This window comes from Lolium rigidum, chromosome 7, assembly GCF_022539505.1.
Source record: "Lolium rigidum isolate FL_2022 chromosome 7, APGP_CSIRO_Lrig_0.1, whole genome shotgun sequence".
NCBI classification, from domain to species: domain Eukaryota; kingdom Viridiplantae; phylum Streptophyta; class Magnoliopsida; order Poales; family Poaceae; genus Lolium; species Lolium rigidum.
This window is the reverse complement of record NC_061514.1, coordinates 294,904,532-294,919,645: the sequence shown is the minus strand read 5'-3', so window position 1 is coordinate 294,919,645 and position 15,114 is coordinate 294,904,532. Positions and strand designations below refer to the sequence as shown.

At 47.1% G+C, this 15,114-nt stretch overlaps 1 protein-coding gene across 1 annotated transcript; it reads left to right on the top strand.

The window, feature by feature from the left end:
• Nucleotides 1-5,333: 5,333 nt before the first annotated feature.
• LOC124678840 lies at nt 5,334-6,434 on the top strand. The gene is made up of 2 exons (XM_047214688.1): nt 5,334-6,262; nt 6,336-6,434. Exons 1-2 carry the CDS (start codon nt 5,368-5,370, stop codon nt 6,404-6,406), a joined length of 966 nt encoding a protein of 321 aa, XP_047070644.1. The 5' UTR covers nt 5,334-5,367; the 3' UTR covers nt 6,407-6,434.
• Nucleotides 6,435-15,114: the final 8,680 nt, after the last annotated feature.

Sequence of the window (15,114 nt, the reverse complement as noted above, 5' to 3'; positions counted from 1 at the left end):
TCACGCTTGGTGACGGTTGAAGCTACCCAGCTCCCGGGTTTGACCATCGAGCCCGGCCGAGCCGGCGGCGCCGGAGGCCGGGGGAGGGGCGCTCGGAGCGCTCCCCTTCGGAAGAGGAGAGGACTTGGCAGCGGCACCTCCGCTGGTGGAGCTAGCGACGACGGAGGTATTCTTCTTCTTCACCATCGCGAGATCTGAGGAAGATTGAAACTGTGGCGGCGGCGCAACAATGACGAAAGAAGGAAGAAGAGGGAGAATGAGGAGATGCTGCGGGAACCGTGGAGAAGATTGAGAATTTTTTGCCCTTTGGAGATTTTAAGGAGGAGTTAAAGTAAGCATGTGGCGCTTGAGGAAAGGAAAGAACTGACGGCCCACTACGCCCACGATTGTGCGAAAATCGAGGAGCCACCTCGGTCGTTACGCGTATAGTGGTCAAGCCCTAAAACACTGATTGAGCAGGGCTAGGGCTAGCTCGTCATGATGGACCCGTCAAATCAGCTCGCAACGGTTACACGACGAAGCAATGACGTCATAATTTGGAAGCATTCGAAGGAAACATAAAAAGTCATCGGATGAAGGATTTGAGTCCGCGCACGGATTCCGGGCATCCGAACTTGGACTCGGGGGCTACTCCCATCGGGAGCGCTGACGTGCACCCGATAAAAAGAAGATTCGATAGAATAAGCAGTCGAAGTAATAAAAGTTTGAAAGTTTTTTGCACACTTCGTTAATCACTCCCATCGGGAGGACGTGGTGCACACCCGTTGAAAGTTTTTTGCACTCCAGGATCATGCCCGGGGACTTGATTCTGTGTAGAGTAACGATGTTTTGCCACCGGTAGTTAGCCAACAAAAGTTGGGCACGTTACTCATTATCCTTTGCGAAAAGAAAATGTATCGGATGACCTATGAAGACTTGTGAAAAACTTGGCAGAGGAAAGTATTCGAGTAGTACAACTTGAGTCTACGCACGGATTGCAAGCGTCCGTACCTAGACTCGGGGATACTCCCATCGGGAGCGCCGACGCGCACCCGATAAAAAGAAGATGAAGCATAATCAAGATGAACAAGAGCAATGAAGAAGAAGAATGTCGTGAAAAAAACATGCATTAGTCTCTACCCGAATTATCTTCGGCTAGACACTCGGGGGCTACTGACGTGGGCATTACCCTTCGGGTAACCAGTGTTGCCCTATCTCGGTATTGACAAATTGGAGGCCCATGAAGATACCTGAAGGCGAGATGGGCCACTAGGTCGGCGCACTAGAAGATTCCTTGACGGGCAAGACAAGGAAGCGAACAAACAAGGAAAGATTGGATCTAAACTACTGCAAACCTAGTCGTACTCGGTTAGGATCCTTGAGACCTGGCCTCCTATATATAGGCCAGGAGAGGGGCTGCCGAGGGACAGAATCGATCTTAGCAATCTTAGCCAGAAAAAGCTTAGAGCTAGGTCATCATAGCAATAGCCATCTCGACGAGATCTCAGCCGAACTATTCGGCACCCCATTGTAACCCATTATCATCATAATCAAGAACAAACAGGCAGGACGTAAGGGTTTTATCTCATCGAGGGCCCCGAACCTGGGTAAATCGCTCTCCCCGCTTGTCTGTGAACCGATGTCTCGTGTCAGCTTGTAGGATTCCGTCAACCCTAAGCCCCTATCGGAGGGCATTGGCGAGGAGTACCCTCGACAATACCCCTATAGGGATTTACACTATTTTATTATTCGAGGGTCTATGGAAGCACAAGCCATTTTAAAATTAAAATCGAAGAACTACAACGATGGGGAAGAAAACGAAAATTTTGAGGGTATTTGCAAACTGAAATCGGGTTCATGCCTGACAGACAGGGTACACCAATTGCCATGTCAGTAAATACGATGTTCTACCTCGACGAGTGACCTTGTACGAAACACTCGCCATATTTAGTGACCGTAAATCACGTATCACTATGTACGGTTCATGGGGATATGCCCTAGGGGTCCATCACCTAACTCACTCGCCGAAAACCCCGGCGAATGAAGCCCTAGAGCGAAGACTTGGATCATGGGTTTATGACTGTCGGCCTTTCTTGCAGATACGCATGATCTTACCCATGTAAACCCTAACTCGGGGGTGCCCATATAAACCCTCGAGCTAAACCCTAGAACGGATTAGACCGCATCTCCATTGTACACTAGAACTCGCAGTCGACCACCGACTTGCCGAGCACCCCCATTGTAAACACTATTGAGCAATACAATATAGCAGGACATAGACCTTTTACTCCACCAGAGGGGCTGAACCTGGGTAAAAGCCGTGTCTTGTGCATCTCAGTCCATAGATGGCTACGCTCCCCTTGCCCCGCCTCAATGAAGTGATGCACCCTGTAGCACATGTCGTGCCATATCCACGACAGTGGTGCCCACCATGGGGCGGAGGACGACATGCCTCAATTCTACGGCGAGACCCTACTCGCCAATCCATCGGACGGTCGCTTCCGGCTGGACGATCGCCACCAGCGGCTTCTTCCACATCTAGTCGAGCACCTACCACCTGGCGTTGGCACCGGTCACCCACGCCTGGATGGTGCCGGTTGGCACGATCAACCTCTTCATCGGTTTCGCCTGCGCCACCGAGTCGGGCGAGGCTCTCACTTACGCGTCTGGCCAGCTCTTCACCGCCACTCTCCCGATCACGGGAGACACATTCGTAGAGGACGACTTAGCCTTGGCCGATGACGCCGATCAGTAGCTGCGGCGTAAGTCACCGGATGCATCACCGCTGTGTCAATCGCTGTCTCAATCACCCCGGTCTACAATCCGGGTGACTTTGGGGATAGCTCCATCCCCCTGATTTTTTACTACGAGTTAGAATCGGATTTCATCGAGCACCCCCACCCCGGTGCCACGACACCGTGCTCATGGCCAACGATGACCCGCCGCCCCTAGATCCATTCTCCACGGAGATATCGGTGATGGAAACTGTATACGACATCGAAGCCCACCGCCAGGCCCTTGAGGAGCAGCGGAAGAAGGAGCTGGAGGAGCGTAAGAAGTTCCGATTGGAACATGATTTGGCAAGAGCGTTGTCAAGCTACCGCTGGTGGCGCATACATCAACGCATCGACCCGAGCTTCCCCACCATACGCTTGAACTTCGATGACGACACTCCACGGACGGCAGCAGCCGAGTGGTGCGACAAACCACGAAGTCCCGGAGTCGAGTCGAGCAGCCACGGATCGGACGGTCGCAAACCGAACGAACCCACCACCACCGGCACTGCCGCCAAGGGGTCGCGCAACCCCTCGACTAAAAGTTGACGCTAACGGTCTCCCCCTTCACTCTAAGACGATGGAAAACGCCATCGATGCGCAGGTCGCCATCGCTAATCTCAACCCCAGCAGGGAAGATGGGGTCTACGTACGCTACACGAAGGCCCTAGTTGCCAAGGCCCACGGGCGCCTCTACCCGCGTTCGTCGGCCAGTCGCTCGTCCTCCTCACCCACCGCTTGCCCTGCGAGGTGCTCACTCGACCAACCGAGTCGAGCCACGTTCATTGCGCTAGATGGTCGCCGCCAATGGCCAGCCAATCGACGTGTGCACCCACATCGCGAATGCACGCCAGGAGGGTGACTTGCGCAACAACATCAACAATAGCATCGCCAATCGCCACGACCAAGAGTTGCAAGTGGAGCAAGCTCGTCGCAGCTCGTTCTCTCAATTCGGCCCAACATGCTCCGGCCCTATATGGTCCGACCCAACATGCTCCGGCCCCATGGTCCGAGGAGAGCCTTACCCTACGGGGTTCAAGGCCCCCCGCGACATCGAGAAATACGACACCACCGTCGACCCGGGGGTGTGGATCAATGCATACACCATGGCTATGGGAATCGCCGGGCACTCCAAGCTATTCGCCGCTCGGTACCTGCCCCTGATGATGGACGGAGCCACTCGCCGGTGGTTCAACACGGTGGCTAAGGCGAAAAAGAGTTTAAATTCAGTGACCTTTGATCTATTTTACTCCATATAAAGGTTTGTTCGTTGATCCCCAGGCGGGAGCACCTCTATACTCCTTCCGTTCACAATTAGATTGCATTCTACATTTAGTCAAAGTCAAATTTTGTAAAATTTAACTAAATGTTTCATAAAAAATATTAACATCTATAATGTATAATCTATAGTATTAGAATCGCTATAAACTATATTTTGTCATATTATATTTCTTTGGTATTGTAGTTGTTAATTTTTTTTCATATTTTAGGTTAAATTTGACAATTTTTAATTTTAACGACACGAACTAAAGAAAAACGGAGAGTACATACGATAGATTTCATACCATCCATGTACGACACCCAAATCAATCCGTCCCTGGCACACGAATTGGCGTGCGTACATGTTCAGGAATTGTCGTACGAATTGGGGCACAAAAATATCATGTTCAGGAATGGTCTGGTGGGCCTCCAGTCTGAAAATTGCAAAAAGCACTATTGGAAAGATGTTGGCTCCAGATTACCAAACTGAAAAATTATGTGTATTGATTATTACCTGCTAGCTTACTGAAAGAAGGCGTCCAGGAACTTTTCATACTACTCCGCCGCTCCACCACTCCAGTCTCCTCCCGTCGCCACCGCCGGCGACGGCGGCGCGAAGCCAGGTTGCTTCTCCCAGCAGTTTCTCCCCCCTCCCCAAGCAGCTTAATCCCCTCTTGTCGCCTTCAGCCCTAACTTGGCAGGGGGAATTTGGAATCGGAGAAGAAACCGAGCGGGTCTACAAATTTCTCCAGCAAGTACCAAACTTTCGGGCCCTTGATATCCGTTTCGTTCTTGGACTCGGATTTGCTTGACCTATTCGAATTCGGAGGCCTCCATGATTGGTGATATATAGTATAAGTGTAGGCAGGAGATTCCTCTCTGTGCTCCATCCAAGTTACTGAAGAAATTTTGTCAGGTTTGTCCAACCATCAGGTCTCTGCAGCTAACGGAGTCATTGAAGAAATTTGTCTGGTTTGTCCAAGCATCAGATCTTTGCAACTAAGGGAGTTATTGATTTTCTTTGTCTGGTCTGTCCAAGCATCCGGTCTTTGCAACTTAGGAATTTAGCCAGGAGCGTGTCTTCCCTCTGTTACTGAAGAGATTTGTCTGTTTGGCGAAGTTCCAATCTTGACAGAGAGACCCTGATCCCATGGAGTTATGTAGTGTTGCCTCGGTAATGAGCTTAGGGAGTCTAGCTATACAGCGCACACATTTGTGCTCCCTAGTCTTCAGAGCTTTGCCAAGGCTGCTAGGCTACACTCCCAGTTCACTGAAGAAACTATGCAAAGATGTTGATCCATGGCTGACCGAGACTATCGTGGGCACATTGCGAGAGCTGCCTCAGGACGTCTTGATGGATATCTTTGCCACCCTTGAAATCCCTGACCTCATACGTGTTGGCGCCGTCGGCCCCTCTTGGCACTCTGCATATACCAGCCTACAAAGCCTTGGGCTGTATAAACTATCTCAGACGCCGTGCCTTCTCTATACTTCTGAATCTGCTGGCGATAGCTCTGCTTACCTCTACAGCCTCAGTGAAAAGAGATCGTACAAGTTAACTCTTCCAGGTCCACCTATCCGCACTAGGTGTTTGATAGGGTCCTCTCATGGCTGGCTGATTACTGTTGATGAAAGATCTGAGATGCATCTTGTCAACCCGATCACATGTGAACAGATTGCGCTACCTTCAGTGATCACCATCGAGCAGGTGAAGCCCATCTTCGATGAGTACGGTGATCTACACAAGTATGAATTGTCATGGCACACTGGAACGCGTGCTGCTTATAACTCGCCATCTATTTATGATCTTGACAAGCTGCGGGATGAACTCCACTATAAGGCGTTTGTGTTCCCTGATACATCCACAGGAAGCTACATGGTGGTTCTCATCCACAATCCAAAGCAGCAGCTTTCTTTCACAAGAGTAGGGGATGATAAGTGGACCTGGCTTCCACCCCATGATGCCTATGAGGACTGCACTTACAAGGATGGCATGTTGTATGCAGTGACTGGATTTGGAGAAGTTCATGTTTTTGATTTTAGTAGTGGACCTGCTGTTACAGTGGAGATGATTATGCAAGTGCGCAATGTGTATGGCTGTGGGTACATGTACATTGCTCAAGCTCCATGGGGCGATCTGCTGCTGATTTGGAGAATCTGTGAGGATCATGATGTAGAACCTGAACCAGGGGCATCTGTGTTTTGGAACACTACGGAATATGAAATATATAAATTTGACCTTAAAAGAAGTAAGCTTAAGAAAATCAATTGCTTGCATGACCATGTGTTGTTTCTTGGACATAATCAGTCACTTTGTCTCAGTGCTGGAGAATATCCGTCTCTCAAGGCAAATCATGTCTACTTTACTGATGATAATGTGTTATGGACATTGAGATTGAAGAATAATCATCGTGATATGGGAATTCTCAACTTGGATGATAACAACAAGGAAGAAGTTGTGTCTCATCAGCTCTTCTCCAACTTCCCGGCTCCTATTTGGGTTACACCTGATCTTAGGAAGATGGACATGGCTTCACGAGTGGATTGAAAAATCCTTGATGAGTTCACTAAGTTAACAGTAGGGTGGTTTGCTAGGTTATTGCGGATTTGGGCTTCCTAGAGAAAGTCATGGACAAACTACTCAAAGGGCCACTTGGACTGTGCGTGCATCATGGTCGCTTGACCCCAGTTGTACACACTAGCTTTGAGCAGTTGAATAATTAGTTTGATTTTTTCTTTGTTTACCCCTGTTATAATCATGTACTTCACACAGTTTATTATTTCAATAGAAAAATCGATAAATATGTTTGTTGCGTCTTTGATTTTCTTCCCATTTCCCTATCATGCGTGTGCATTTGATTGTGTATTTTGCCTTTACAACAGAAACTCTTGAAGCTTGATGCTAGGGATGCAGGTTATTCCAGGCATTTGCTAGTTAGTATATGGTTGATGATTGCGAGAGATGCAGGTAACCTGTCTTAGCCCAGCATGTCCACGAAGCATGAAACCTGTTTGGTTTGTGTTTTGGTCGGCAGGTCGAACGGTTTTGGACCAACCCTGAACATGCTTAGTTCCAGGTATTTGTCCGTCCTGTAATTAAGATGTTATTACAATCAATTACAACCTATATTGGTTGTAATAACATCTTATATTGTGGGACAGAGGGGGTATATGCTGTTAATGATTGCAAAGAATGCAGGTAATGGAAGCCTCCTTACATCATCAGCAGAGGCTGCATTGATCGACATTGTCATTCATAATTGTGTGGGTAACAGTGCTTTGAGTTAGGTGTAACAGTTATACCAAGCATGAATATTGGTGGATGTTAATCGCCATTGTTGTTCATAACTCTGCATATGGTTCATAACTCTGCATATTGCTGCATACATTGAATACTAAATAAGATATGTTATTCTCCTAGTGTGATTTCTTTCGTAGATGATAACGACTGAACTACGGTAGAAGATTTTTTGCAGTGATTATATATGACCATAATGATCGGGTGGATCACCCAACCGAAGTCGTAAACTACTGGAATACAAGTGGTCATGTGATTCATTCCATTAGCATCAACTCAACCTACTCGGTTCATTGGCATCATGTGTGATCCAGCAAAATGTTGGATGAATACCTTTCTTGACTCATATAAGGCAAGACGGTGTCTGCTTTGATTTCGGCAGCTCATCTCATACAGTATACACCAGATTTTTGTGTAACATGTATCTTACAGGTCATGTAGGTTATGAGTGATTAGCTCAGTCCTGTAGAGGAGGCGCTGGCTCCCTACTTGTTCTAATCACTTGATCTGGCTCTGGATCAATACAACAAGTTCGTGGCAGAGATGTACCCATGAAGGGTGAAACCGGTCTGGTTTGGGTTGGGTCGGTAGGTTCAACGGGCTGGACCAAACCTTGAGCAGGCTTAATTCTAGGTATTGATTCGGTAGTATGCTGTTAATGATTGCAAGGGATGCAGGTAAGGGATACCTCATTGCTTCATGAGCAGAGGCTGCCTTCCTCATTGGATTACAGAAGGGTACATGATCTCTCTCACCCCTTTTTTTGTTTTCTGTTCTTTGGGTTAGGAGTAGCAGTGGTAATAGACATTGTTGTGCATATTGTTTACTAGGGATACATACATTGAATACTAAATAAACTCAATGGCAAGAAACATTGAAGTTTGTCTTCTCCAGAATGCCCCCTTCGAATTGATGGCAGTAAGCAAGTAACTATTAAACTAGCAAACATTTCCTAGATGTTCAGGCTAATGTGGATGTCATTTGCGTCAGGCTTTGTCTGATTCATGAGCTGCCAATATATTCTAAGAGAAACCTGTGTCTAAGCAGCACATACAAGCTGCTGGCACATGAATTTGAGATCATCTAAGCACATATGACCATAATCATAGGAAGAGGTTTAAGGAAATGCAAAGCAGCGGCAACGTGAGCAACAGAGAATAGAAGAAAACATTCAATGCATTCACATCTTTTGCATGTATGCAATGCTGGTTTGACAAAATGTGGATCTTAGCATTCAGTACATTCAGAAGTTCCAGTATACAAAGCAACCGGCATTTGCCCCACCAACTGTTGTGATCTTCAAATGTTTTCACTCCTCAACCGGATTGATCCCTCAGATGTACTTGTTCCACCAGTCAGGAGCCTGCACGTGGAAGAAATACTTGTGAAGGTCAAGCTCACGGCCTGGGCGTAGTCTGACAGTGCAACCACCCTCATCGCAACGAACAGTAGGTACTATATCCTCATGACGTTTCCTACAGTGAGTAGGCATCTACAAAGAAAGTTAAGTTATACTTAGTGCTCAAAACTCAAAAAGACTCAAAACCTTGAAACAGATGTAAAGGTTTACTCACATCTTTTGCAGCGAAATATGGGGACCTCTTCCAATCAAAAACGCAGAAATGGCAGACTTCTGTATTCGCCTGGCGCACAGTGGACGCTCTGCAATAGAAAGCATATTGTTTGACGACCGCCTCCGGTACTTCCACGCCATCAACAATCTGACGGAAAATGAACCATAATAGCAGTCAATGGATTGACAACTTGAGCCATATTCAGTGACTGGGTTTTCTAGAATCTAAGGTATATATTTCCTTATTCTTGGATGTCATTTGCATTACCAGGTATGTGTTCATGTAATTAGTTGTTTGCAAAATTTCTGCATAATCACTATTTTTGGCCTATCACATCTGACTGAAACAAGGAGTAAAGGAGCAGAATATAATTTGCAATTTTTTCATATTATCTGTTTCATCAAGAATCAAAAGGACAAAACAAACTATGGTACTGATGACACTGCAACCAACATAACGAAGCATATGCTACATGATGGGTGTTTGATTAGCATAAAATCAGTTGAAGTCACCAGAACATAATGACCAGTAGCATCATAAAATCGTCCAAGTCATAAATGAAATGCTCTGAAATTATAAGGTCCAGTAAGCTAGAAGGTGAGTTTGGTTATCTGGAACCAACATCTTCCTGATAGGGCATTTTGTTGGCAGGTTAACAGTGGAACTATCGTGTGTGGCATGTGGGAAATATGGACTGCAAGAAATGCAAGAAGTCATGGAGAAATCTCGATGTCTGCAACTCAAGTAGACCCTAAATAAGCAAGTCAAGAATCCAGGTGGAATCTATCACAGACTTTTGTGTGCATATATGCTTAGATTGTCTGAATTCATTGACTGGATTGACAAGTTGAGCAATATTCAGTGACTGGGTTTGTCATCTAATTCAGGGTATGGGTAAACAAGAATTCATGAACTCCCTTTCCTACCTTACAGGTTCATAAATTTACATTGCCTCCAAAATTTAGTGTTTTCCATTTTATATCTCTCAACAAGAATCATAAGGACTAAGGAGAGGGCAAATTATGGTACTGATGACAATGCAACCAACATAATGGAATGCACTAAATTTGGTTAGCAGCAAATTCAGTCCAAGTCAGCAGAACAGAATGTTTATGAAATCACCAGTAGCATAATAAAACCGTCCATGTCATAATTGAAATGCTCTGAAATTACTCCTACAAGGTTAAGTAAACTAGCAGGTAATAATCAATGCACAGAATTCTCCCGTTTGGTAATAATCTCAATGTCTGCAACTCAAGCAGACCCTAAAGAAACAAGTCAAGACTACAGACAGAATCACCCACAGACTATACATCATACAAGGACAGAACTTTCAGTTTAGTAATCTGGAGCCAACATCTTCCTGATAGTGCTTCTTGTTCGCAGATTAATTGTGGAACTATCCTATGTGGCATGTGGTCAATATGGACTGCAAGTTATGCAAGAGGTCATGCAGAAATGTCTGCAACTGAAGATTACAGATGGAATCACCACAGCAAACAGGCACAAAACATGGATGCAGCAAATTACGAATAAAACAGGTAGAATTTGACGGAAGAAGGGAAAGAATCCTTACGAAAGTCTCACGCCGCGGCGGAGGTGGTGGTGGAGGCGGAGGGGGTGGTGGAGGCAGAGGGGGGCTCGGGGCACGCGGACGCCGATGACGACGATCATTGGGGTACATAAACGCGTAGTCCCTCCGCGGCGGCGGCGGCGATGGCGGCGGCGTGTCCTCTTCCTGTGGCAGGAAGGGTTGCCGCCGACGCAGCAGGCGGCGGATGAACTCGGGGACGAGGCGGAGCACGCGCTGGAGGAAGTCGCGGCCTACGGCGCGCGCGCGCTGGAGGAGGTTGCGGATGACGGCGAGCGCGCACCGTCCGGGATGGAGCACAGCGTCGACGGCGCGGCGGGCGCGTGCCGCCGCTCGCCGTCTGAGATGGAGCACAGCGTCGACGGCGCCGCGGGCGCGTGCTGCCGCTCGCCGGAGTAGAGGCTCCCCCGCAGGCTGCGCGTCGTCGCGCCAGTTCTTCCTGGCCATGTCTGCTGCTACACTGGCCCTTCTCGCGTTCTTGGAGCGGAAGAAGACGCCGGGGTGGAGGAGGCAGTCGATGGCGCCGCCGCCGAGCGCCACCGCGCCTCGAAGAACACGCCTGACGGGGCCGCGCTCACGCTTCGGCGCCCTCGCCATGGCCGATCTTGAGGGTTTCTTGGCCGGTCTTGGTCGGCCGCGCGCGCGTGGTTCTTGCCCTGCGCGCGGGAAGAGATGAGCTCCCTGTCTTCCCCGGCGTTGCTTCAACCAAGAACGCTTGGATAGGTCGGCGAGGGCGGTTCCCGGCGGCCAAGTTCTTGGATTGGGTGGGGAGCGCGCGGCGGAGTTCTTGGAGTGGCTGGAGCAGGGGGTCAGCCTGAGGTGATTTTGGAGAGAAGAAGGGGAGGGAAGCTGAACGGCATATATCGGGCGGGGTCAGAACGTGAACGAAGCTTTGGGAAGGGGCTCACTCAGCTCTCGGCCCAGCTCAAGCCTCTCCGTGAGAGATTTGGGCCTAACATGACTGAACTGATTGTTTTTTTTTCAAATGACTTTTTCTTTAGTAGAATTGTTGTGTTCCCCACTAACTGGTTAAATGTAGTTTTTCTCTAGAACATTCCAGAAGGACAGATCAGAAATAAAAATTATAGGAAAACCCATGAATAAGATAATTGAAAGGGTGACGTTGACTCCTGTAGCCACCATCTTCACTCCATGGATTCAACAAACACCAAAATAAGATTAATGACATAAATACCCTTACAATCTATCCCTTTTTTGTATTTGGCGCCAACAAGGTTAAAGCTCACAAAATAAATATGGTAGGAGCCAAACGAGTTCCCCCGGACACTTAGCATTGTTGCAAGTAAAATATGGATATCACAAATAGTGAAACGATGCAAATAATATCCATAAAGAGCCAAATAACCCGCGAGTGAAACAACCTTTCTCCCCATTGGCAAAAAGTACCAAAAAGAGGAAAAGGAGATAAAATGCAAGAAAATGCGGGTAAAACCTCAAAGAATATGTCACAAAGCCTAAGAGGCGAATAAAAAGAGCAGGGAATTACTTCCTCTATGTGCGAGCTCAAATGCCATTGAACCGCGAAGAAACGTGCTTGGATTCATTGACGGTTCTTATGATGTAACACGAAGACATGGGTATGCATCATGGCCAAGATATGGTAAGATGCTAGCCCCACATATGTTGCACTACTAAGCTAGATAAGAAAGTGAAATGCATGGAAGTAAAACAAGTTCATCAAACCAAAATTTTGGAACTGAGAACAAGCACACAATCCTACACTTACCATGGTAACCGGCCTACAAGCACAAAGATAAAGTAAAGATCCAACCATGGAACGGTTTGCCTTTTGATCAACCGCTTCATCAATTTCTCCACGACCAAGTTGCCCATTGGTTGACATTGGAGTCTTGGCAACTTTGGCCTTGTCCATCTGAATTTCTTGAGCTTAATCTTGAATAGTGGTACGATTTTGTTATCCATTTTGATCTTGCTCATTGGTTTGAGGATTTGATTCTTGTTCTTGTGTATGTGTCTCCTCTTGATTATATGTTCCTGGGGAGATGCAATGATGGGTTCGACTTGAGTTGAGCTAGGCTCCACTTGAGTTGAGCTTGATTTTATTATTATTGTCTTGACCTTGGTGTTGATGGATGATACGTCCAATTTGCATCACTATTTTATATCATAATTTGCTGTTATTCATTGATATATTTCATATTGGGACACAATACTTATGTTATTTCATCTATTTTGCATGTTTCATGATTATTTGGAGATCGCGCACCGGAGCCAGGATTCTGCTGGAAAAAGCACCGTCAGGATGCAATATTTCGGAAGATCAACTGTGGAAGGAAATTTTACCAAAAATCCTATTTTTCCAGATGACGAAGGAAGCCAGAAGGGGGAGCCAGCTGGACCCAAGGTGGGCCCACACCATAGGGCGGCGCGGCCCATGGCCTGGCCGCGCCACCATGTGGTGTGGGGCCCCCGCAGCCTCTTTTCGCCTCCTTTTCTTCGCGAAACCCTTCGTCCCGAAGACCGAAGCCGAGAGTAATCCTCACGAAGGGTTACAGCCGCCTCTCGCGGGGCGGAGAACACCAGAGAGAAAAGAGCTCTCCGGCGGGCGGAATCCGCCGGGGAAATTCCTCCCGGAGGGGGAAATCGACGCCATCGTCACCGCCATCGAGCCGGATGATGGCGTGTATTTCACACGTTCGTTGGGCAACCCCAAGAGGAAGGTATGATGCGCACAGCAGCAAGTTTTCCCTCGTAAAGAAACCAAGGTTTATCGAACCAGGAGGAGCCAAGAAGCACGTTGAAGGTTGATGGCGGCGGGATGTAGTGCGGCGCAACACCGGAGATTCCGGCGCCAACGTGGAACCCGCACAACACAACCAAAGTACTTTGCCCCAACGAAACAGTTGAGGTTGTCAATCTCACCGGCTTGCTGTAACAAAGGATTAACCGTATTGTATGGAAGATGATTGTTTGCGAGAGAAAATAGTAAAAACAAGTATTGCAGCAGATTTGTATTTCAAGTATTAAAGAATGGACCGGGGTCCACAGCTCACTAGAGGTGTCTCTCCCATAAGATAAAAGCATGTTGGGTGAACAAATTACAGTCGGGCAATTGACAAATAGAGAGGGCATAACAATGCACATACATGACATGATAAGTATAGTGAGATTTAATTGGGCATTACGACAAAGTACATAGACCGCCATCCAACCGCATCTATGCCTAAAAAGTCCACCTTCAAAGTTATCATCCGAACCCCTCCAGCATTAAGTTGCTAACAACAGACAATTGCATTAAGTATGGTGCGTAATGTAATCAACAACTACATCCTCGGACATAGCGCCAATGTTTTATCCCTAGTGGCAACAAGACAACACAACCTTAGAACTTTCTCGTCACTCGTCCTGGTGTCAATGCGGCATGAACCCACTATCGAGCATAAATACTCCCTCTTGGAGTTAAAAGTAAAAACTTGGCCGCAGCCTCTACTAGTAACGGAGAGCATGCAAGATCATAAACAACACATATGTAATAACTTGATAATTAACATGACATGGTATTCTCTATCCATCGGATCCCGACAAACACAACATATAGAATTACGGATAGATGATCTTGATCATGTTAGGCAGCTCACAAGATCCAACAATGAAGCACAATGAGGAGAAGACAACCATCTAGCTACCGCTATGGACCCATAGTCCAGGGGTGAACTACTCACTCATCACTCCGGAGGCGACCATGGTGGTGTAGAGTCCTCCGGGAGATGAATCCCCTCTCCGGCAGGGTGCCGGAGGAGATCTCCGTAATCCCCCGAGATGGGATCGGCGGCGGCGGCGTCTCGCAAGGTTTTCCGTATCGTGGTTTTTCGCCTCGTGGGTTTCGCGACGGAGGCTTTAAGTAGGCGGAAGGGCAGAGTCGGGGGCCAGACGAGGGGGCCACACCATAGGGCAGCGCGGGCCCCCCGGGCCGCGCCGCCTTGTGGTGTCGCCACCTCGTGGCCCCACTTCGTATGTTCTTCGGTCTTCTCGGAAGCTCCGTGGAAAAATAGGCCCCCGGGTCTTTGTTTCGTCCAATTCCGAGAATATTTCGTTACTAGGATTTCTGAAACCAAAAACAGCAGAAAACAGAACCGGCACTTCGGCATCTTGTTAATAGGTTAGTTCCGTAAAATGCACGAATATGACATAAAGTGTGCATAAAACATGTAGGTATCATCAATAATATGGCATAGAACATAAGAAATTATCGATACGTCGGAGACGTATCAAGCATCCCCAAGCTTAGTTCTCGCTCGTCCCGAGCAGGTAAAACGATAACAAAGATAATTTCTGAAGTGATATGCCATCATAACCTTGATCATACTATTTGTAAACATATGTAGTGGATGCAGCGATCAAAACAATGGTAATGACATGAGTAAACAAGTGAATCATAAAGCAAAGACTTTTCATGAATAGTACTTCAAGACAAGTATTAATAAGTCTTGCATAAGAGTTAACTCATAAAGCAATAAATCAAAGTAAAGGTATTGAAGCAACACAAAGGAAGATTAAGTTTCAGCGGTTGCTTTCAACTTGTAACATGTATATCTCATGGATAATTGTCAACATAGAGTAATATAACAAGTACAATATGCAAATATGTAGGAATCA

Bases quoted from the DNA above. Each gene is read 5' to 3' on its own strand.
- LOC124678840 (XM_047214688.1), top strand. From the start codon at position 5,368: ATGGATATCTTTGCCACCCTTGAAATCCCTGACCTCATACGTGTTGGC. The intron at 6,263-6,335 runs GTAAGCTTAAGA...ACTTTGTCTCAG, and splicing joins TAAATTTGACCTTAAAAGAA to TGCTGGAGAATATCCGTCTC.